The sequence below is a fragment of the Mirounga angustirostris genome, unplaced genomic scaffold, assembly GCF_029215605.1.
Source record: "Mirounga angustirostris isolate CCGP_5_RB_7025 unplaced genomic scaffold, mMirAng1.0.hap1 SCAF_10, whole genome shotgun sequence".
NCBI lineage: Eukaryota > Metazoa > Chordata > Mammalia > Carnivora > Phocidae > Mirounga > Mirounga angustirostris.
Genome location: NW_026991718.1, coordinates 60,255,077 through 60,278,037, shown reverse-complemented (window position 1 = coordinate 60,278,037; position 22,961 = coordinate 60,255,077). Strand labels below are relative to the sequence as shown.

The window sequence follows — 22,961 nt, the reverse complement described above, 5'->3', positions numbered from 1 at the left end:
AAAGAACCATCAACGTGGTTTTAATAGATCCAAGGCACTCATATTTTAAAACCAAATGATAGAATAAGCTTGTTTTGTTTTTCTGTTTATTTGTCAATTCAAGGCCTTTTTTCTTCCTCTCCAATTGATACATTTAACCCTTTAGAGACAGACATTTAGCTCATAGAGATTTTGTGTCAGTGCTGTCTATTCTGTCTATAGAGGGTTAACCCAAAGACTGTTTTTCCTCCTCACGTTATAAAATAAAACTGTACATGATATGTATTACAGAACGTATGCAGCATGGTCTTTTTCTCTCTCTCTCTCTTTTTCTCTCAGAACGGAACTGGAAACAGCAACATGTTTGCTCAGCAACGAATCGGGGACAATTTAAAATAGCCGTAACATACCATACATGCTGTCTAAGTTTAAAAAAAAAAAAACATACACAACATGTAAATTATTGCACAAGAGAAAGGCTCAAAGTTTGCGTAAAATGCAATAGTATTGCCCCATACAGATCATGCATTCAAACGGTGAGAACATAAAGGAAAAAAAGAAAAAGAAAAAAGAAAAAGAAAAAAAAAAACAGGTGTGCTGGTGACAAGCACTCTCATATTCTTAGCTTCCGTTACTTCTGTTTGTTTGTTTGTTTAATCACGTGGGACTAGAAAAAAATCCTACGGGGGGAGTGGGGCTGGAGGGCGATGGGGGAGGGGGGGTGGTGAAAAAAGGAAGTGTCAGGTGGGAGTGAGGGAGGGGTATTAATATACCTCTATTCAGTTTTTATATCATTATTCAACACTCGATCACTGTGCCATTTTTTCATGTGTTTCTCCAGGGTACTGTACACGCTAAAAGGCATCTTACAAATTTCACATTTGTAAACGTCCTTCCCCACCTGGCCATGCGTTTTCATGTGCCTGGTGAGCTTGCTACTCTGGGCACAGGCATAGTTGCACAGCTCGCATTTATAAGGCCTTTCGCCCGTGTGGCTTCTCCTGTGGACAGTGAGATTGCTACAGTTCTTGAAGACTTTCCCACAGTACTCACAAGTGTCGCTGCGTCTGCCCTCTTTTGAGCTGGGCCTGCCCGGGCCCGGACCACTAATATGGGGCGTGCTCCCTCCACTTCCCGTGCCGCTGCGCCCCGAGATCCCTCCGTCCAGCTCCCCGGGCGGCGTGGAGAAGCGCAAGCTCCCGTTCTCCGAGGAGTGCTCCGACGAGGAGGCGAAAGGCGATTGTCTGGAGTCTCCGAAGCTAAGGAAGGGATCTTTGAGCTGCCTGGAGGCCGCGTAGCCAGCGAGCCACTGCGAGTACACGTTCTCCGTGTTGGGCATCGCGGCCGGGGGCAAGTCGAACTCCTTCTCGAGCTTGATGCGCTTGGAGAAGGGGCTCAGCGAGCTGGGGCTGCCCAGCAGCAGCTTTTTGGACAAGCCCCCCGAGGCCGACTCACCCGGGGAGCAGCCGCGGCCGTTAACAGTGCCATCGTCTATGCGGTCCGACTCGCCGGCCACCGAGTCTTCGTCGCAAGTGTCCCTGTGGCCCTCGGCCTCGGCCAGGTGGCCGCGCTTATGTTTCTCGCCCAGGACCTGGTGGAAGGCCTCGCTGAAGTGCTGCATGGAGCTGAGCACCATGCCCTGCATGACATCAGGCAGGGCGCGGCCCTCGTCGCCCACGCCCACCACCGCGCCCCGCGAGCTGTTCTCGTGGTGGCGCGCCGCCTCCAGGCTCAGCCCGAAGCCGTAGTCCACCCTCTCGCTCTCCGTCAGCTCCTCCTCCTCCTCTTCCTCCTCTTCTTCCTCTTCCTCGTCGTCCTCCTCTTCCTCCTCGTCCCCATTCTCCGGGATCAGGTTGGGGTCGTTCTCGCTCTTGAACTTGGCCACCACAGACTTGAGCGCGCTGCTGGCGCTGCCCACCAGGTCGCTGGTGCCGGGTTCCGGGGAGCTGGCGGTGGAGAGGCCGTCGTCGGACTTGACCGTCATAGGGGACGACTTGTGCATGTGCGTCTTCATGTGGCGCTTCAGCTTGCTGGCCTGCGTGCACGCGTGGTCGCACAGGTTGCACTTGTAGGGCTTCTCGCCCGTGTGGCTGCGCCGGTGCACCACGAGGTTGCTCTGAAATTTGAACGTCTTGCCGCAGAACTCGCATGACTTGGACTTGACCGGGGGCTGGGAGGGAGGAGGGGCAGATTGCAGAGGAGGGAGGGGGGGCGTCGCCAGGAAGGGCGGCTTGCTACCTGGCTGGAATGGTTGCAGTAACCTTTGCATAGGGCTGGGCCGGCCTGGGGACAGCGGTGGGCTAGACGTGTTCCCTGCCAGCTCTCTAAGTCTCCTAGAGAAATCCATGGCGGGAGGCTCCATAGCCATTGGATTCAACCGCAGCACCCTGTCAAAGGCACTCGGGTGATGGGTGGCCAGGGCCATCTCTTCCGCCCCCAGGCGCTCTATGCGGTGGGGGTCCAAGTGATGTCTCGGTGGTGGACTAAACAGGGGGGGAGTGGGTGGAAAGCGCCCTTCTGCCAGGCCGGAAGCCTCTCTCGATACTGATCCTGGTATTCTTAGCAGGTTAAAGGGGTTATTGTCTGCAATATGAATCCCATGGAGAGGTGGCTGGGAAGGACATTCTGCACCTAGTCCTGAAGGGATACCAACCCGCGGGGTCAGGGGACTTCCGTGTTCGCTTTCTAAGTAGATTCTTAATCCATGAGTGTTCTGTGCGTGTTGCAAGAGAAACCATGCACTGGTGAATGGCTGTTTGCAAGTTGTACATGTGTAGCTGCTGGGCTCATCTTTACCTGCAAAATAATACAACACCAACATCAATGTTTAATCACAGAGGAGGGCGTTAGCAACTGCTTCTTTATGTTTCACCTCCTGCCTTCCCTGCCCCCCAGCCCTCAACCCCACAGGCCTAAGCCCTAACTGACCTATTATTGCCCATGCCTACATTGGTGCCCGGCACATATTGGTGCCCAATAAATAGTTGTCCAGTCAGTCTTTCTGCCATTTCATTCAGTTCTAAGAATTTTAAATCCAATCTCCAAAGCAGAAAAATCTGGACCAATACAAGCTTAGGAATGAGGATCCCTACATTCTAGGGAAACTCAGCAAACATCTGAGCTTCCCAATCTTTCGCCAGCTGTGGTTTGGGGTAAGCGACTTCATCTCTGTGCCTCCGTTTCCTCATTTGTTAAGTGAGGGACTTGGACAAGGTGACCTAAGGGAAACTTCTCTGCTTCCTAAATCCCATCGTTCTATTCTCCCCTGGGTGGCAGGTGAACTTTCTAAAGAGGCAATCATTTCATAGAGATATCAAAAAAGAGAAGGTCAACTCATTACAATTCTCTATGGCCCTAGAGATGCTTTTAATCTTAGCCTGAAACACACTAATTGTTGATATTGTTAAAAATGAGAAGATACTCATAAAATAATTCCAGGAAGAGAAACTAGCAACCTTCTCACATCCCAGCCGGCGTGAGGATCAGTGAGTCCCAATCCTGGTCCCACAACACCCTACAGGGACTCCCATTTTTATCTCAAGGGATGGTGCAAAAAATCTCAAAAGAGAAATTTAATTCGGATTTAACCAACAGGCCGTATCGAATCTTTAGGAGTTGTCCCCCAGTCAAACAAATGCAAGTCTGGAGAAGTTAGGAGGAGGGGCTGGTGCCAACTTAAGCAGACACAGCATCCTAGTTTAAGAACAGTTAAAGCAGCCAGCACCATGACGGGCAGCAGGCTGAGAAATGCTACACTATCCTCCTCCTCATTATTTTGAGAGGCTAACAACGTGAACCAAATTATACAACATCCTGCGCCCTCGGCTGAGCCTCAGCTCCAGTTGAGAAAGAAACAGAAAGATACAGTTCAGCTAGTCAACTCTTTGGCCAGTAGCCAAGCCGTCTGGAGAGGGGCCCTGCTTAAGTCACATTATTTCTCTCTCGCTGAAAAGAACCCGAGAGCGGTAAATGCCACTTTGGCAAAGAGGGGCCAACTTGACTTCACAATCATTCATTTTTGGAGATAGCTAAATTTGAAAATATATATACACCAAGGGAGTAACTAACAGTTTACCAGTCAACTACAGCATTAAAAAGGGCACAAATGTTGGTGGCCAAAGGACAAGGATGAGAAAAATAGTTAACTTCCCAGGGATTCCAAAAAAGACAGTGTGTAAAACCCAAATGAGAAATAAACTTTAGCCTGTCTTTTAAAAGGGGGACTAGACGAGTCGCGTAAGGCCCCCAGCTAGTATATGTCAGTAACTTTTTTTTAAAAGCAAAAAATCCACCATGGAGCTAAAGAGTGGGAATGAGGAATTAATCAATTATGATTCCTCCATTTAGCAAGTCAGAAAGAAAAGCTGGCAGGGTCTTCTCAGGAGCCCCAAACACTTGCATTCCAAAACAAGCCCGCTTGCTCAAGCACTTGTCTGAATAATGGACTCCCTGCCCTGACCTTGTAATTTACTTTACAATGCATTTATAATCTCCCTCAATGTATCCCACTCCTGGGTAAATCTCTTTAACAAGATTAGATGATAAGATACCAAAATTAGGTTTCCAACATTTGCCTAATGTGGAGGGAGGAAAAAAAAAAAAAGGCAGAAAGATTTTGAAAGAAAATGCTGACATTAGTATCACATTATCTGCCTATTTTTGTTTTCCTCCTCTCTTCAAAGGGAAATAAAAAGCATCATTGAGAGTATTTTCATAAATTTTTTGTTGTTGTTGAACAATGACTTGGGTCCTAAATAGTCAGGAAAAAAACTATCTGGTTCCAACTAACGTGACCCTCCGTGGCTTTCTCCTTTGCCTCCCTAGGACTCTGTGTTATTATCATACATTTAGCCTGACAATCTGAATTGGATAAGTAAAAAGGAGATCTGTCAGCTGAAACAAGTTCTTAACACTTTCATCACTCCAAATGCCTTAAAATCGTATCTTAGCTTATAATATTCTATCGAATCCCAGGACTGGACCCATAATTAGCAATGCCGGTTTCGCATGCACCCTGAACGGGATGGCCACTGGTGAGTGCCGAAAGTTATACAGCACCGCATCAGGGAGCGCACCTGTATCCTCTCCAAAAGGCTTAAATGAGAAAAGTCTGTCTTATTTTGCTGCTCTGAACCTTCCCAAAATTCTGTTTTCAGAGCCAGTGATGTGATCACTCTACAGTATATGTTCACACTATGCTGTTACCCTCTCCTCTCCATACATCGGGTCAGAGAAGATGCCATTTCATCTTATGATGAGCACACAACATACCGTTTTCACTATCGCATTTTAGTATCCTATCAACTAGATATTCGAGATCATGAGGGCGGCTAGTGTAATCATAACGTCAATGAGAAGGGCTGTTACGATTGAGACCAAAGATTACATCGAAAGAGCGGCTTTGAAACTGGTAATTATTACTAGTCCACTAATAGCAAATGATGCCTTACAGTTTCACCACATAATCTGTCTTTTACTCAGCTCACGCCACTGCACCATATTATATTACGGTGCTCACAGATTCTCAATTCCTAAACTGCAGTCATCAATAAATGTGTTACTTGCCATAATTTGTGAAATTACTTTGTTCATAACATCTTTGATGGTTTAGAAAGGCCAGAATTGATTTCCTGCGTGGCAAAATTAGGGCTACATTGATTTATTGACATGTAAAATATAATAATATTCTTCATTTACTCTGATGAAAATCAACTTCTCAATTTGAGAGCCTCATTGGGCATTCATGGGGATTGTTTTGATTTAGAGCAATAAACTGAGACCTGGCCCCAAGCGTAGGAACTCCAGGCATCAAACGGTTAAAATCGGCTATTAGCTCACCTACCGGCTTTTATTTTATTTCTTTTTACTGTATGGGAAGGAATAACCCATTTTTAGGTTATCAGCAATGCTAAAAAGTAATGTGATCTAAGCCTCAGGATTTGGAAGAACAAGGTCTGACACCAGACCCCTGGCTCTACTATTTACCAGCTTAGGGCTCTGAGCCAGTCATGTCATTTCTTTGAACCTTAGGTTTCCTATCTGTAAAGTGAACATAAAAACAGTACCTGAAAGAATTGTGAGGCTCAGATGACAGACGTATACAAAACCCATATGTAAACTACCAGGTCCGACATGAATGTGAGTTTTCATTACTCCCAGGCTTGGTGAGTTAACCTAGCATGATGACTGACCACGTTGTACACCCAGAAGGGCTTCCTGTAGAAGGCTGGAATCCAGAATCCAGGCCTCAGCCCAGGCCAAGGGGAGGCCCTGGCTAGAAGGCAGCAAGAGGGGGCCACATTAGGGCCCACGACTGTGGTCCACCAGCAGGGAAGCCACAAGGTTAAGTGCTAAATGCTCTGCCAGCCAAGGGCAGCCAGTTAAGGCAGATGAGTGACCTGGAGGTCAGCTTTGCTCGAGAGCTTTCTGGAACTCCACAACCCATTTCCACATACCTTGTCTGGTCACTCCTAAACTGGTCCTGCCAGCATGGGCACCAGCAAACTGGGCACCCTCCCTTTGCGGGAAGAGGGGGAGAAGACATGGGCTCTGAATCAGGCTCCTAGTTTCCCACCCCTCCAATCCAACCCCCTGCCCTCAGGAGGGTCAGCGGAAGAGGGAGGCCAGCAGCCCTCGGCCACTCAGCTCCACCCTCCTCTCTACTGCCCCACTCCCTTCTTTTCCCTTCCCTCCACGGGTGGCTCTGTTCCCACGGCCCCATGCGGGGCCCCAGGCACCCCCAGCCAAATGAGGAGCGCTCTCCCCACCCAGTCAGCATGTAGGGGCTCGAAACCAAGAGTCCAACCCCCTAAACTCTCTACAATCAGTGACCTAAGCCAGGCTTAGGCCCAGGTTGGTGTTGGGGAGGGGGTGGCAGAAGAGGGACTTTTTAACCCCTGCACCGCCCAGCCCTCAGGACTTGAGGACTTGTGAAATTCACACAATAACTCTTTGTTACCTAGGATTACCTAGGAGTTAACAAAACAAACAACTGGCTTGCAATCTGGTCTCAGGGTGCATGCCCTGCCCTGCAGACACCATTCATAAGATGGTGAGGTCTACTTGACCTCTGCCACCTAAAAACCAGTCCCCTCTCTAGCTGAACACCTGCATCTTGTTCTTTTCTTTCCGTGACACTTTCCCTTTCTTTTCTTCTTTCCACAACAGGTTAGTTTTCACATACTTTCAAAATAAAAATACATTCCTTAAATAAAAATTTGATGTCACATTTCTTTTTTTCTGGAAGCTGCCTTTTCGTGTTTGGGGTAGAATCAACTCCCACCCCCATCCGACTGTGTAGTCATGCATGACTCCTATTAGTTGTTACTACATAGAAAAGCAAACTGTATTACCTTCTAAAACAACATCTTTCAAACACATTTTTACGAACATACAAATCTACATTTCATAAACATTTCCCCACCATAAAAGTTGGTCTGAACAAGTACTTGGATGGTGTTAATGGTAGTGGTGGGGTGGCGGTGGAATCTTTGAATTTAAGCAACAATGCTGTGCATTTTTCTCTAAAACTAGGAGAAAAATAAGTAGAAATTGTATATGTATGCACATATATAAGGCACCATGTCTATGCACATATATAAGGCACCATGTCTATATACATATATACCATGTTTCAATACACACATAAATGCATACATAACATGCATGAGAACAACTCTAAAGTAACTCTAAACTGACTTCTTTTGGTTCTGGCCTCTGCTAACACGTACACCATGGAATAAAAACTCCAAGTCCTAAATGAGGCCATGCAAGTGAATGTCCAGCAATAAAATGGGCCCTGAACACACAGATGGTATATGGTCACCAGCCGTGGAGCCAGATAAGACCCTGGGGCGAAGACACCCCCACCCCCACCCCCACCCCAGGGATGAGCTGCTGTGAGCTCCATGTCTTCAGTGAGGAAAGAAACAAAAAAGGGGAGGGGAAAGAGGAGGGGGTCGAGTGGAGTGGGGGAGAGGGTGCCAAGTGAGTAATGGAATAATGCAGATGAGGATGCCAATCTATTTTGTAACTCCTTTCAGTACTTAAAAAGTAAGGGTAATTTCCAGAAACTCTCATCTTTATACACATGGACATTTGTAGAAAAAATAATGCTCAACTTACAAATACCCTGCGGGGCATATTCTGCACTCATCCCAGGCGTGGGGATTAGAGCTCCGTGTGCAGAACGAGGGGAGGACAGGCCCCTCCAGTGCAGAAGTTTATCTGTGAAAGAAACCCAAAATCAAGCACTAAAGCTATAAACAATGTGCATCGTAAACCACAGGATATCACATTTCAATTCCATTAAAATAGATTAACATCATTACAACAGCCTTGCAGATAGTTAACAGGCCCAAGGCCTGTATCAAAAAAACAGCGATGAAGTTATTTCCACACAATTTTGTTTTGTTTTTGATTTTGGTCTTTTTAGACAAAAGAGAAGGGGTTTGTTTTAGTTGGGGGGGGGTGGTCTTTGGTTCATTTGCTTCTTTGTTATTGTTTATTGTCTTATAATAAGAGATGTGTACACAGCAAGGGGGAAATTGGTAATATTAGGGGGTAGACTGGCAAAATGGAGGGGATTTATCTGCAAGGCTGGTTTACATGCATACATTTACTTAACAAGATAAGCCCAAGCAAAAAACAATATGCAAGTAGGAAATGAGTGGATCTGTGAATCATTTCTTCTAGAATAGAGAGGCCCACTCTGCCTTCCCTGTCCCACTGCTCCCTCTTCCCAAGCTGTACTTATGACAGCACCTTCGGAGACAGGGAAATCGTGGGCTGGGCCACACTCTAGAATCGGATCAATGGAATATCCCATATAGACATGGCTTCTTACAACACAAAGCAATGGAGAATAAAGATTAGACTTCTGGGGTTCAAATAACTTTGGCCAAGTCCACATCTTGAGGGTGAGGAATCCTACTATTACGTGACAAGGAGAGAACCAGCACCCAGAAAAAGTGGCCCACCTTCTCCATTCTCCCGCACTTGGTCTCTCTCTGGTGAGGAGAAATGACTTCTCACACCAGTAAACATAAATCTAGCAGTAAATCAAGCATTTCTAGCACTGAGACTTTTGTGAGAAAGGAAATATTTGGTTTGTGCGACCTGGGGATTATATGGTTTATGTGGTAAGTTCCTAGTTTTTCCAAGTCCACCTTGAGCCAACCAAGCATGGAGAGGTCAACCTTGAGACAGAGTGTAGGATCGATGGAGCAGGAGATACTCGGTGTGTTCTAGAGGCTGGGAGGTTGTGATGATTGGGGGAGGAGGGAGAGAAGAAAAACAGACTTTGATGGTGAGTAAACAGAGTATGTTTTCCATTAGCTTAATATTAAGAGCACTTAAAAGTGTTGTTGTTAGACTCTAGGATAGCAGGTCTCAAGTGTAAAATACATCCTGTTCTCCTTATAGAGATTCATGCTGCCAAGAACAGCCAGGGCAGTCAGCACAAGGCTCCCTTTCATGGGGAGCCCGGTGGGTAACAATGGCATGGTGCTTGTGGAAGATCTCACACTCGGTTGTTACCAGGCCTGCAAAGGGGGCTGCTCTCGGAGACCATCTCGAGAGGCATATCCTCCGCTCTAACCCCAAACAAAATAAATACCACAAAATGAACCCGTGAAAAGTGCAAAGACTGGACTTAAGAAAAATAATAATATGTCTTCATTCAACTGTTTATATTATAAACAGGGTATTGAGAATAGAGGGTAAAATTAACTACGGATTTAGTCATTGTTTTTCAACAAGAAGTCTGAGAACCCATTTTTGTACTTGCTCTTGCCTTAGCCCTTTCCTAAGTTTGTCTTGTGACCAAGACGGAAATCTTTTTCTTAGGAGACCCACACAGCTGAGGTAGCTCTGTGACCCTAGCAGAAATGCAGCAAGGGACCTGGACCCCTGCACAGGGAGGGTCTGATTTCAAACTCCCTGCCACTTCCTCTGAGAAGAGCCATGAGGTGCCTTGATACGGCCTCCAGCAAGAAATGGGAGGGCTCTTAGCCTAATCCAGGCCTGACCGCTCGCATTTACCTTCGGTGGGTGAACGTGTCTACAAACTTGTCGGCCCCGAGCAAGCGGAGCTTCCGGGGGCAGCAGCCTGGTCCGCTTTTCCACAGGGCCAGGCCATGTGACAAAGCGAGGGCCAGTACCTGGGTATCTGGCACCACGACCCTGCTTTTGGCTTTTGAATTGTAAAAAACCTTCGAGATCCTCAAGTCTATGCCTTCATTTTACAGATGGGGAAACTGAGGCCTTGAGAAATCAAGTGGCTGCTCCACAGCTATGCTGACGGTTAAAGTGAAGATTGGAATTAGTCTCCTGACTTCCCATCCAGTGCTCTTTTCTGGGATATCCATCTATCTCTTCCCCTGGCTCCTGCCCAAGAAGTGCCAGTGAGGAGGGTTCTCTTTCTCCTGACCCATTAAGAGAAACAACTTCTCGTGACAACCTCTTGGGAGAGAGTCCAACCCAGAGGTGTTGAGTGGGACTTTCGAAGGATCCAAATAATCGGACTTGGCTTCAAAATTGGGAAACAACACCTGATCTGCTTCCTGAGCCTCTTAGCTGCACCCTCTCCCCAACCCAGACCTCACTGCTTTCACCCTTTACCTCTGCTTCCCCTACAGAATTAGCCAGCTGAAGAGAGACAAAACTTCCTGTCAGCTTAACAAGCTACTGACACTGTCTTTCCGAGAGACCCATCCTTGCATTTCTCTTCGTCCAGGAAGAGAGTCGAAGCAAAGGCAATGGGGAACCCCAGCTGATTCTGCAGCCTCTCCCACTGAACCCATTCCCCTTGGTAAGTAGTCGACCTTCTCACGGGAACTGGAAATGCTAAATTGTTAACAGCCTCCCTAGGGTTTAACTTTTTGCTGTGATGCTTTCAATTATTTCAACATGTTTTAGGCAAAGTCTCACAATGAATGCTTCTTAGCATCACACTCAATGAGCAGCTCTACCTGCCTGAGCCACCCCCGGCTGAGGGCCTTTTCTCTTCCCCAGGGAGTGGTGGGCTGGAAAATGGGCAGTCTGGCTATGCTCTCTTTTGTTTCCTTGGTGGTACTCTTAGGGCAGTGGTTCTCAAAGTGCAGACCGAGGCCCAGGGAGCCTGTTGGAAATGCAAACTCTCAGGCCCACCTCAGACTTGCTGAATAAAAACCTGGGGGTGGGGGCCGTGCGGCAATCTGTGTTTAACAACTCCTCCAGGTGATGTGTAGGCACAGTTCCAGTTTAATACTGCTGTCTTAGGGCGAGGGGAGGCATGGAAGCTGGAAGCATGTTCCTCTGGCAGAGAGCCAGAATGGCTACAAGACTGTCGTCCCTTCTGTCTGGGACTCACCTCCTTCAGAGCAGTCAGAACCAGAGCAAGCTTGGGACATACCTAAGAATCTCTTCATGTGGAATCCCAGGTGCCACCCTTCCTTGTTGACAGGACAGAGAATAGAGCCAAGCCTTCCATCAAACAGGGAATGCTCTTTGCACAAGACAACATCCAAACCAGTTTATGTCAGACAGATGGTGTCCTCACCACTTCCATAAAAGCTGAAATGTTTGAGACAGCAGCTGTGGCCCATGACATGGATGGTGTAAGAACTGGACTCTGTTTCCTTGTCTGGACTCACAAATGGGATGTGTTGCCCTCTTCTGGATCAGTCTTTTCAAATGCCTGTACTCTTCTGGCAAAAGGTGTTTTAACCTTCTGGTTCATAAAGGTCTCGTGAGACCCAGCATTTCCACTTGGGGCCTTGGAAATGCCTTATGCATTATTAAGTTGCAATGTTTCCTTGGGCTGAATAAAAAATAATGAATCTTATTTTTCAGGTCTCATTAAAAATCTGCAAAAATTTGGGAATGGTTTTGATTTAATGTTTTACATTGGTCACTTTACATTTCTATATACAATGGGTACCAACTTTTGATGCAGAGCTCTATAAGCCCTGTGGGATGTCCCTGGAATTTAAGGTCCTTAAATCAAGTTTTAGGTTTCCTCAAGAACATCTCAAAGACTCCTTTATTACTGACATGCTGATTGTTTCTGAAATTAATCACTGGGTATGTAACGCAGCCACATTATAGTCTCCTCATCGACAAGTAATACCGCTGTCTACAAATGTGCTGAAACAGCTAAGCACAAAGCATCATTTCCAACACACTTGATGGCCGCTCTGGGTGCTTGACTTTTATCAGGTATCAAATCCCCAGGCCTCTCTAGAGGGGTACATAGACGTATAGATGTTTGATGTTTACTACAGTGTATATGCATGTATATATATTTCCTTTTTTGAACATTTTTTTTTTAAAGATTTTATTTATTTATTTGACAGAGAAAGAGAGACAACACAAGCAGGCGGAGCGGCAGGTTGAGGGAGAGGGAGAAGCAGGCTCCCCACCCAGAAGAGAGACCAGCGGGGGGGGGGGGGGGGGGCTCCATCCCAGGACCCAGGGATCAGGACCTGAGCCAAAGCCAGTCGCTTAACCAACTGAGCCACCCAGGCACCCCTTGAACATATATTTTTAGAAAACTTCCCTGTTTTTCCAACCAGGTAGGGCACAAAAGGAGTAGGGTTGTCCCGAAGTGGAATGGGTTACCCTAGGAAGCCATAACGTCCCATTCACTCTGGGTCTTCAAGAAAAGAATGAGTGACAACCCACCACGATGGGGAGGGAATCTCTATATTAGGTGATGGGCCAAAATAAAGGACCCTGACCCACTGTTCCAGCTCCAAAATTCTCAAATCCCCTCTCCCCCCAGCCGGTAGCCAACTTACAGACTACCCTTCAAATGCATCCTGAAAGTTTGTACAGTTTTGGAACCAATTCCAGTTCTATCAATATTAGTGGATCTAAATCACAAAAATAACAACAGTGCAGCCAGTCTGGGACAGAGGCTTCTTTAACCGGAAAGCAAATCCACTAAACGTCTTTCTAGCTCTTGACCCTCCGTTTACAACAGATACCGGCTCCTCTCAGATTCTGTGACTTATCACAGTATTATAGAGCAAACGTTAGCTATGCCTAGGTCTTGAGTCATGTCAGTCTAAACTGAAAATGTGCCAGGTTTATCATCGCTAACAGACTTCTTAATTAACCTTCTGATAATGTCAAAATTGCATTCCCTTTTGTTCTAGAAATGAGCATTTACATGAGCATTTATTCCATCATTGTTTTTTTTTACTAGCTAAGGTTTTACCAAATTGTGATGCTCTTTAAAAAAGTGTATCCTGGGGGCGCCTGGGTGGCTCAGTCGTTAAGCGTCTGCCTTCGGCTCAGGTCATGATCCCAGGGTTCTGGGATCGAGCCCCGCATCGGGCTCCCTACTCTGCTAGAAGCCTGCTTCTCCCTCTCCCACTCCCCCTATTTGTGTTCCCCCTCTCGCTGTGTCTCTCTCTGTCAAATAAATAAATAAAATCTTTTTAAAAAAAAAGTGTATCCTGTATAAATGAAACCAAGCGAGAATTTTAGAGATACCACACTTAACAGAATTTCTGTGCTGAAACTTGCTCGTGATCTCTACATTCCCCGATACTTCATCAGTGACTTCCATTTCATCAATTATTCATTTAAAAACTTTTCTTTTTTGACCAGTTCTATCCTCTTATCATAGCCTTGACTATCTGAAAACTAACTTCACCTTTTGAGTTCTTATCCTAGGAATTCACTCAATGAGGGGGAGGAGAGATGACACCTTTCATGCCCCTTTATCTATAAAAATGCAAAAAATGCAAGCTACCAATCTGTCAGGCCTAAACAAAATTTTCTGCAATCTGTGTCTTTAACATAAGCAAAGCATATAATTCAAAAAAGAAAAAAAAAAGAGCTTGCTTTTCTGAAGAATAACTAAACCAAAGACATTGTGCTCCATCTTTGTGTTGAAATGCAGATTTCCCACTAAAAGGCAAATCCTTCATTTCAAAAGGTTGAATAGGATGGTACTAAAAAAAAGAATTCCAGCTGGTTAAATTTAGGGTGTTGAAAAAAGTGCACTCCAATAATATTCTTTGGCTCTGGGCCCAAAGTATTTTCACTTGATTGTGAATTAGATAAATTTTTATTACACTTTAAGCTTTTGCCTTAGAATGGTGGAACTTATCAAGGAGACTGGAAGGTCAGCTATATAAAGACAAATTGTCTCGGGACAGTTTTTTTCCCTTGGTTTAACTGTGTACCTCACTATGCAAAACGTGTCACCCAGGTTAATTCCATTCATTCATTCTTTCAGGCATTCATTCGACAACTATTTACCGAGGGCCTGTGAGGCCCAAAGCAATGGGCCAGCACCTGTGGGTAACACAAAGAAAACCCAGACCCAGACTTCCCCACGGCAGCCTTCACCTAGTAGAGAAGATAAGGCCTGGACAGAAATCGCTCTACTCCCATGCAGAAAGTGTGTCACGAGAGAGCCACAGAGAAACTGCTATGGAAATTCAAAGGAAGAGCAATTGCTTCCACTTGAAAGGAAGAAGAGCGGCTTTCAGGAAGCAGTAACTTAGGAACTGCACCTGGGGAGCCAAGAGGAAGGACTTTCTAGACAAAAGCAAAAGCCGGCACAGATGCTCAGCGGAGCAAAAGCCAAGGAGTGCACGGAGCAAATGGGGCCCAACAGGTAGTCACATTTAAATCAAAATATTGTACACCGATCCATTCAGTTGACAACGAGGATCTGTTCATCTAAATAAACCCTCTGAGGACTTCGGTGAAGTCTTCAGCTTTGACGAATTCATACTTCCAAATATCACATTTTCTTAAAATAAGGGACACAGCCACGCGGACGCTTGTGAAACTCTTCATGAAAAGTTCATCTGTCCTGTTTCGTGCCCCCCTCCTCCATTCTTCTCCCCTGATGAATGGTGGGTGGTCCGCTGAGGCAGAATTCACTGCTTTATTCCTTTAAGTCAGACAAACAAGTGTTGATAGCCATGTTCTTCTTTGCAATATTGCCTCCCTGGCTTAAATAATCTATTTCAGATGTATCATTGCCAGTTTAAGATGGGCTTGTACTTGCTGACACATTTTCAACAAATGACTGTGCAAGAAATGTGGAGATTTTCCTACCCTGCTTTGTCTCTTCAATCATCGACTTGACCTTCCCTCCAAATTTCCCCCCTTTCTTCTCTTCAAAGCCACGGGGAAGGCGGGGGTACCCTCACCCCCTCTCCAAGTCCGTATTTGAGGATTTTGTTTGTCTGGGGTGGGGTGTGCATGAGTGTGTGTGTGTGTGTGTGTGTGTGTGTTTGCACACATGCACATGCAGGTTTGCTTCTACCTGGGGTCTTTACCAGGTTACTTGGGAGAATATAAGAACTACTTTTAAAGATGCGCAGGCCCATGAACCGCACTGACCCTTACTCTCCAGATTCTTTTCTTCCTTTAGGACATCAGGGACTCGCTCCTCTGGATAGGCTGCTGGCGCAGAGTCAGGAATCCAGAGTCTTCAGTCCCAACTCTGCCACTCACCAGCTGTGCATGACCTTGAGTAAATCCCTTCCGCTTTCTGACTCTAAGTTTTCTTGTCCTTAAAAAGAGAAGACTGGATCCGACGGATGGCTTCTCCCTCCTGTTTCCCAGGCCAGTCAGAGTCTCTTTGAGATCAGATCTAGGACAGGAGTTTGGGATGCAGTGAAGAGACCTGCTATCCTAATGCTGGCCAGGATGGGCCTGTGCCCCTCATGCCCATGCAGGGACTAGGAGGAACCTACAGGCCAGTGTGAACTGGGTTCAGCTGCCGGCCTAATTCTTAGACTCAGAAAGTAGGCCTGGTGGTGGATTTCAGCTTCCTAGGGCACAATCTTGCCAAGCTCACCCGTCTGAGCTTCAAGGAGGAAACCTAGGTGGGTCCAGAGCCAAAGAGACTGAAGGTCACAGAGAACCAGGAAAAAACTTTCCACAAACTCAGGCTAAATGTCAAGGGAAAAGGTCTCAGCTGTCCGTGCCAGACGGCCAGTGGCAAAGCCTGGCCTCATGCCAGAGCCTGGCACCCACAGCTCGTGAGGGCATACACAGGACTCTCAGGAAAGCCAGAGTCCTCTCCCAACCACCTCAAACCAGGATGGCAAGGCCCCGGGGTCCTGTGGTCCCTGCCCTCAACCAACGTGAAGATTTCCTGGAAAGCCATGTGTAAAGTGAGTTTCTGTAAACGGAATCACATTTGCTAACCGACATAATTTCAGAGATGTTTCATCACCCTTCCAGGCCCATCGAAAATTGGCAGGGCTTCTAACATTTTACCTTTTAAGTGCTTCTTCCTCCACCCCCTCCCCAACCTCTCTGTCAAGTAGTTAATGATCTGTAAACAAACACTTTAAATTCAGTGGGGGAGCTCACTATTTAAAGGAACCCTGTGGCGAAACCTTTTGAAAAGTTAACAATCTTTCTGTAATGTGAAAAATCACCCTCTAATTTATCAGTTGCCATTGATGAGATTTTGTGGGTATCGGGCTTCCTTAAGGTGGGGCTCAATGCAATACCTTTGTGGTGAGAAGGGGGCAGTGATCCAAGGAGCTGCCCTGAATTCCTTTCTGTCACCCAAACTGTCCAACTTCCCGCAAATACAGTCACAGATACCACTCACACCCCCCCAGCCCACAGGAGAAATGAAGAAAAGGACAGAAAATCATGGTCCCAGACACCTGGAAAGCCTTGAAAACCACACTTGAGTTTCTCCTGACTTAAGTATTAGGTGCCTGAAGAGGGTGGAATGAACATTTTGCACTGAAGGGAGGGAAAGGCATTTGGGCCAGAAAGTTGGATCCAATGAGATTGACCACTTGCTCAGCAAACGTTTCATTCTGATAACACAGGCCAGAGCAGAGGACTTGTCTGTCAAAGTTGGCAGAACATGCAACTCCCAAATTACTCTGAAGAGGCCACCCCAAGCCTTTTTATCTGTGTTAATTCACGGCAAATGTAATTTATGCTTCCATACCACCATTTTCATCAGTCTCAAGAAAATACCAGAATAAGCTTAAGAAAACTAAGCTTGGCACTTAGAAAGAGATCCTTGATGTTTTCAGGTGTTCTTGGGTACTGTGGAGGAGGAAGTCGGCAGGCGGTGGCGGGGGGGGGGGGGGGGGGGGGAGGCGAGGTGTCACTGGAAAGACAAGGGAGGGCAGAGGCATGGTTGACCATCCAGGGAGCTGGAGAATTTTCTGGTCTTATCTTCCAGGACTGATCTGCGCAACCATTAAAGGGAAGGGGGCCCCAAAGAATAGGCAGCCCCAGGAAGGCTGTGTCAGGCCTCCCAGACTGGCCCTTCTTAAGGAAGGATGTCCTGGCCTCTGTGGGGAGGTTTCTCTTTTTCCCAAAGCATCCTCCTCACATTCTGGCCCTACAGTAATCCTGTGGGATGAGGGAAGGTGTTATCCTCACCTCCCCAGCGAGGAAGCAGAAGATGTCAAGAGCGTCCTACTGCAGGTCACGCAGGCAGGGCTGGAACTCAGAGTCCAGTCCATCTTCCCGGGGACCAAGCTTTGCCCCTTGTCAGCACTCACCTCAGGAGCCCTCGAGGTGAGCCAAGGCAGAGTGTGTTGTCTAGACACAAGTCTTAATGCCATTTACAGGCAATCACTTGCCTTCCTGACTCTATAAAGTGGGGTGTGTGTGTGTGTGTGTGTGTGTGTGTGTCTGTCTGTCTGAGGCAGTGGGGAAGCCATACTCTACAGGCCAAATGCTCTACGATAATCTTGGCCAAGAGATTCTTAGAACCAGAATTGGCCATTCTCCAGAATTAAAACCTATTATGTTCTATGGTTAATACAGAAGTGCTCAGAAATTATGAGAACTAATTTAAGGCTTCAAAGCTCTACAAACTAAAAAGAAAAAAAAATGGTCTAGCAGGTCAGGCTCTGACATTTCTTCAGGAACAAAACTAGGCTGCCCTCTCGCCTGAGGTGAGATTGAATCAAGGAGGGTTCTGGTCCTATGAGGCCAGGCCTCATCCCAAGGCAGCTAGTCCTTCTTTCAGAAACAGGCCTCTGCCCGCCCACAAGCTCCTCCAACTTCTGCTACCGTTCTTCCTCAGTCCCTCAGCACCTTCCCTCCTTCTGGGCACAGAGCAGCCAAGCTCTGGCCTCAGCCTTAATCCCACAGAACAAAGGAGAGGTGGACATAGCCTATTTAGCTGAGGCCTATTTTCTTGGCTTCCTAGTTATTTTCCTGGCTTTTTACCCAATTTCTAATCCTTCACTTATACCACTAACCAACCTGGAAAGAATTTCCTGAATAAAAAAGAGATGCCCACATGTATCATCTGCACTCATTCAAGAGTTCCCAATCCAGTCACCGGGTGGGTGTTGCTAGCTGTTCCTGGGTTTACTAATTCTGTTGATTCAGCAAGGGTAACACCCAAAGTTATCAGACACCTCCAAGCTCTTCAAACCAAGAATGCACCATCTCAGCTCCTTTCTACCCAGTGAACAGGTTCACTTGGGAGCTCAGCTGGTGGAGACCTGGCCTCCCTGGGCAAAGGGGCCACAAGCCCCCTGTCCCTATTCCATAGGGATCAAGGGGGCATAAAGGGACCCTACACTACAATGCAGACCCAGGAATCGTTTTGTCTTTGGAATCTCTCTGAGACCGCGGGGGAAATGAGGTCTGAGAGCATTCGCTTTCCCAGCTGCACTCTATTTCCGGGCGGTCCCAACCGTGACACTGACCTAGAGCCACCAACGTCAAGATCTCTTATGTCTACTAAGAACGGAGACACTCCACTCTCCCTAACAAGCCCCTCAGGCTGAAATCCTTTTACTTCCAGAGCCTCAACTTTCGACTGCTGGGTAGAAAGCCCCCCCTGTCACGGGCCCCCAGATCGCCGCCGCCACGGTGCTCAAACCGCCAGGAGGTGGGGAGTGTGGACAGCAGGGCTGACATGGTTTCAAAGAGGCCGACCAGGCAAGAACGGTCCTGTACTCCTGCCCCAGCTCTAACGCAATAAAATGTCTTTTATCAGTGTAATTCAAGGCAAAGAGTCAAGGGTCTGTCACCATTTTAAAGAGGCTTATTACATGGCCACAAAAATTTGCCTCAGGCTCAAACCTGGCATGTAAGGTATCAGCGTGGGGCAGGTTCTTTTGATTTGATTTTATTTTCTTACAAAATCTGAAAATGAAATGCTTCTGTCCCTCCCTTCCACCAGCCTTTTTTTGATTTATGGGGAGGAGGAAAGAAATCTGAAGTTGACAGGTTGGGACAACTCCACTCAGCTTTCTCACTCAAAAGCTGCTTTTGTTCAACCATACTTTGCATTTATGGCCTGCGGCTCTTGGCTGACACAGGCTGGCTCCTCAGTGTGAGAGGGCCGTGGACTTCCCCAGGAGGAGGCCCCGCTGAGATTACCACCCCCCACCCCCTGCACCTAGGGCTGGGGGCACAGACGCTCACAAAGGGCCCTGGTTAGACAATGGAGGGGGACCACAAAGGCTGTGCCGTTCCTCTGTCTTCAGCTCTGTGCTGCATTTCTCCTGGGTCCAGGGCCCCCTGTGATCATCGTGCATCCATTGGCCCCAGTTCCTCCACTAGACTCCCAGGCTTCTGAGAACCAAGACTTCATTGTCCACCTCTCATGGCCCAACACCATTCTGGGCAGAGAAAAGCCTCTCAATAAACACTCAGAACTTGAGTGCTGCTCAGTGGACTTTTCTTCATGTTTGAGAATTTCTTCTCAACGAGCTGGCTGGAAGGAGCCAGCAGTGACCAGGGGAACCTTCCCTCCCTGAGGTCACTGAGGTTTCTGCAGTAAATGATTCACTAACCAAGGAACCTCCGGGTCAGCCTTGACCTAGGACATGATTACAGCCCCTTGAAAGTGGCTGCTGGCCCGTCAGTTCACTGTACAATTTTGGCAATCTGTAATTGTATATTTACTCAATGGTTGTTACGGACAATCAGGTTAATAATTCACCTTCCAAACGCAATATAATTACACAGTTAGAAGAGTTACAATAGATGTCAAATTTTCTTAAGTCTTCTGATGAACTGGCCCCAATTACCTAATCTGGGTCCCTTTCCTTTCCCTCTCTCTCTCTCTCTTTTTTTTTTTTTTTTTTAGTAATCTCCCACACTTTCCTCTATTCTCATCCCCCACCTACACCCCTATCTTTCTGCCCCAAGAGAAGGAACAGTGTGAAGTTCTTCAGTTCAAATAATTCTATTTAGAACCCATGGTTTTGCTCCACTAAAAGGGCTTAAAAACAAGCTAGGAAGCTGGCCATGGAAGGTGCAGAAAAGGTTGACAGGCTGGTCTCAGCTGCCTCCCTGCCTCAGATGCAGGAGAACACCTGCAGCCACCCACACCTCATCCCCCAGGAGTTGCACCATATCCTCGCACGGCCCCGGGGAGGCCTGGGAAAGAAAGAATGCAAAGGCCTGCTGCGCTCCGTGAGGCCCCGGACTCCCCAGTCCAAGGCCTGGCAAGGGCCATGGCGTGTGACACCATGGCCATGGGCTTCGGACACAGCGCCACAGATTCCCTGCCCACCCCCCGGCCCAGGCCCCCACCTCTGCTTGAGACATACTAGGCGGCACAAAGAGAGAAATGTACACCCTTAAAAATAGAACAGGAATCCCAAGAACAGTGCAGACATTCAGAACCCAGGGCTTCCTCTCCATCGCTCAAGAGCTGAACCAGGCCCTTTGCACCTTTGTTCTGTGGCTTTAATACACCACACCTCACCCACCACAAGCAGATAACCCCCTTTCAAGGGTCAAAGCAATATCTGTCCCCCCCACAAAAGGGCAGTGTGGTCAGCTGACCTGGGTCACCTTGGACTGGGACTGCAGGCCACATGCTGCAGGGCCTGGCAGGGACACCCAGGCAAGGCCAAGGTCCTGGAGCACAGCCAGTGAGGGAGAAGAGGGGACGAAGGTGACAGGGCTGTCCACTGCCAGCTCCTGGGCCAACACTTACTGCAGCACGGACAGTGTGTCTTCTCCATTTCAATGGGTTGTGACTTCTTTAAAGTTTTTTTGGGGGATGTTTTCTTCCTCCCTCCCTCCCTTCCTTCTTTCCTTCCCTCAAGTAGGCTCCACGGCCAGCACAGAGCTCAATGCAGGGCTCGAACTCACAACTGTGAGATCAAGACCTGAACCAAGATTAAGAGTGGGACACTCAGGGCGCCTGGGTGGCTCAGTCGTTAAGCGTCCACCTTTGGCTCAGGTCATGATCCCAGGGTCCTGGGATCGAGCCCCGCATCGGGCTCCCTGCTTGGCGGGGAGCCTGCTTCTCCCTCTCCCGCTACCCCTGCTTGTGTTCCCTCTCTCGCTGTGTCTCTCCCTGTCAAATAAATAAATAAAATCTTAAAAAAAAAAAGGGTGGAACACTCAGTGACTGAGCCACCCAGGCACCCTGAGATTAATTTCTTAACAGACGCCCCCCCAATCCCTGTACATTTTATGTTAGTGTGGGAAAGCCTTTTGACCACCAAGATGTTGTGGAGACATAAGAGCTCATCACGCTGTGTAGGAAGTGAACTGGGAAAAAACCCTCCCAGCCAGCCCACCATGTTCTCTAACTCACGAAACCCACCTAGATACAGAGACCGTCCCTGCAACCTCTAGTCAGTTGTAAGAATGGGGAGGGACTAAGGTTTCCCAGCTGAGGGCTTGGCTGTCACTTTCAGATAGAACATTCTACCCATCAGGGGCACTCCTGATGCCCAGAAATGGGGTCAGACTATTAAGGGGGAAATTTCTTTTTTTTTTTTTTTTTTTTAAAGATTTTATTTATTTATTTGACAGAGAGATAGAGAGAGAGAACAAGTACGCAGAGAGGCAGGCAGAGGGAGAGGGAGAAGCAGGTTCCCCGCTGAGCAGGGAGCCCGATGCGGGGCTCGATCCCAGGACCCTGGGATCATGACCTGAGCCGAAGGCAGACGCTTAACCGACTGAGCCACCCAGGCGCCCCAAGGGGGAAATTTCTATACATTTGGGACCATTGGGTTTAGTTGGGTTGGAGTTTTTTTGTTGTGTGTTCAGGTTGTGGTCTCTTTACCTCCATAAATAAATAAATTTGAAGCTGTATTTGTTTCCTGTTCGTGGAGCGGACAGAAGGAGGGTGTGTGGTGGAGGAGGTGTGTGGGGAGAAGACTGATAGATGGAGCAGGGCCGAGAATATCCGGAATTGGAGAAAAGTGAGAAATGGAGCTTTTTCTTGGCTTCCAAACAGTTGTAATTTCTACTGCCACTGCTTAGATCCTGGGCACCAGGCAGAGAGAGTGGGAAAGGGGCATGTGACAACTTTGCCACAAATCAGGATTTGGCATTTAAATCCACAGGAAGCAAGAAGAATAGAGGGATTTCTTATTTATAGATTTGCAGATGAATTGAATGAGATAACCAAAATGCACTTCTCGTGTATCTGAAGGAGCAATTCCATTTTCAGACTTGGAAAGTTTCCCATAATTGAGGATCACCCGACCCCGGCAGCATGCTGCATCCCAAGGTTAAGATCTGCTTCCTGAAAACCGGGCAGAAGACTGCTGCTTTGGTGGTAGCTCAACAATCGTACTTTGAAGGACAGGTTGGTACCACACTACATTTAACTGGATTCAGTTCATCTGATTATACAGTGCCTTGCTTTCTGGAATATGTAATCATCTCTTTCTGATGACATTTTAAATATCCAACTAGACAAATAATTGCAGCAATAATTGATAGCAGAGTCAAGCTGGAAGATCACTGATTGGCAGAGTCCCCACTGAAACAAATCTTTCTTTCAAACATTACAGGAATGATGTTTAAATCTAACTTTCGCTGATAAATGCTCAAAATCTGATTTACTGATAAAGACACTACAAGAAAACCTGCACTTCAGCCTGTGATTACTTTGTAAGCTGTTTGAGAAGAATCAGGCAGCGTGATTTACATTATTTTATTTCCCATGAATAATTGCAAGGATGGTATGGGTAGTTTGGGGGGAATCCACACAAGCCAAAGAACTGATGGCCCTCTCCTCCTCTAATGTATATCCCGTGGTAGAG

General features: G+C 47.2%; 1 protein-coding gene across 8 annotated transcripts in view; it reads right to left on the bottom strand.

Moving 5' to 3' along the window:
* The window catches only part of BCL11A (BCL11 transcription factor A), a 100,138-nt gene that overhangs the window by 7,246 nt on the left and 69,931 nt on the right, over positions 1 to 22,961 (bottom strand). Inside the window, exons 3-4 of one of the 8 annotated variants that reach the window (XM_054509861.2) lie at positions 8,104 to 8,205; positions 881 to 2,775 (exon numbers count right to left, since the gene is read on the bottom strand). In XM_054509861.2, the coding sequence (XP_054365836.1) occupies positions 881 to 2,775; positions 8,104 to 8,205 (1,997 nt within the window). Of the gene's footprint in view, positions 2,776 to 8,103; positions 8,206 to 22,961 lie in introns of all 8 variants that reach the window. The other 7 variants (XM_045884947.3, XM_064572483.1, XM_045884944.2 and 4 more) reach the window with 7 other exon arrangements.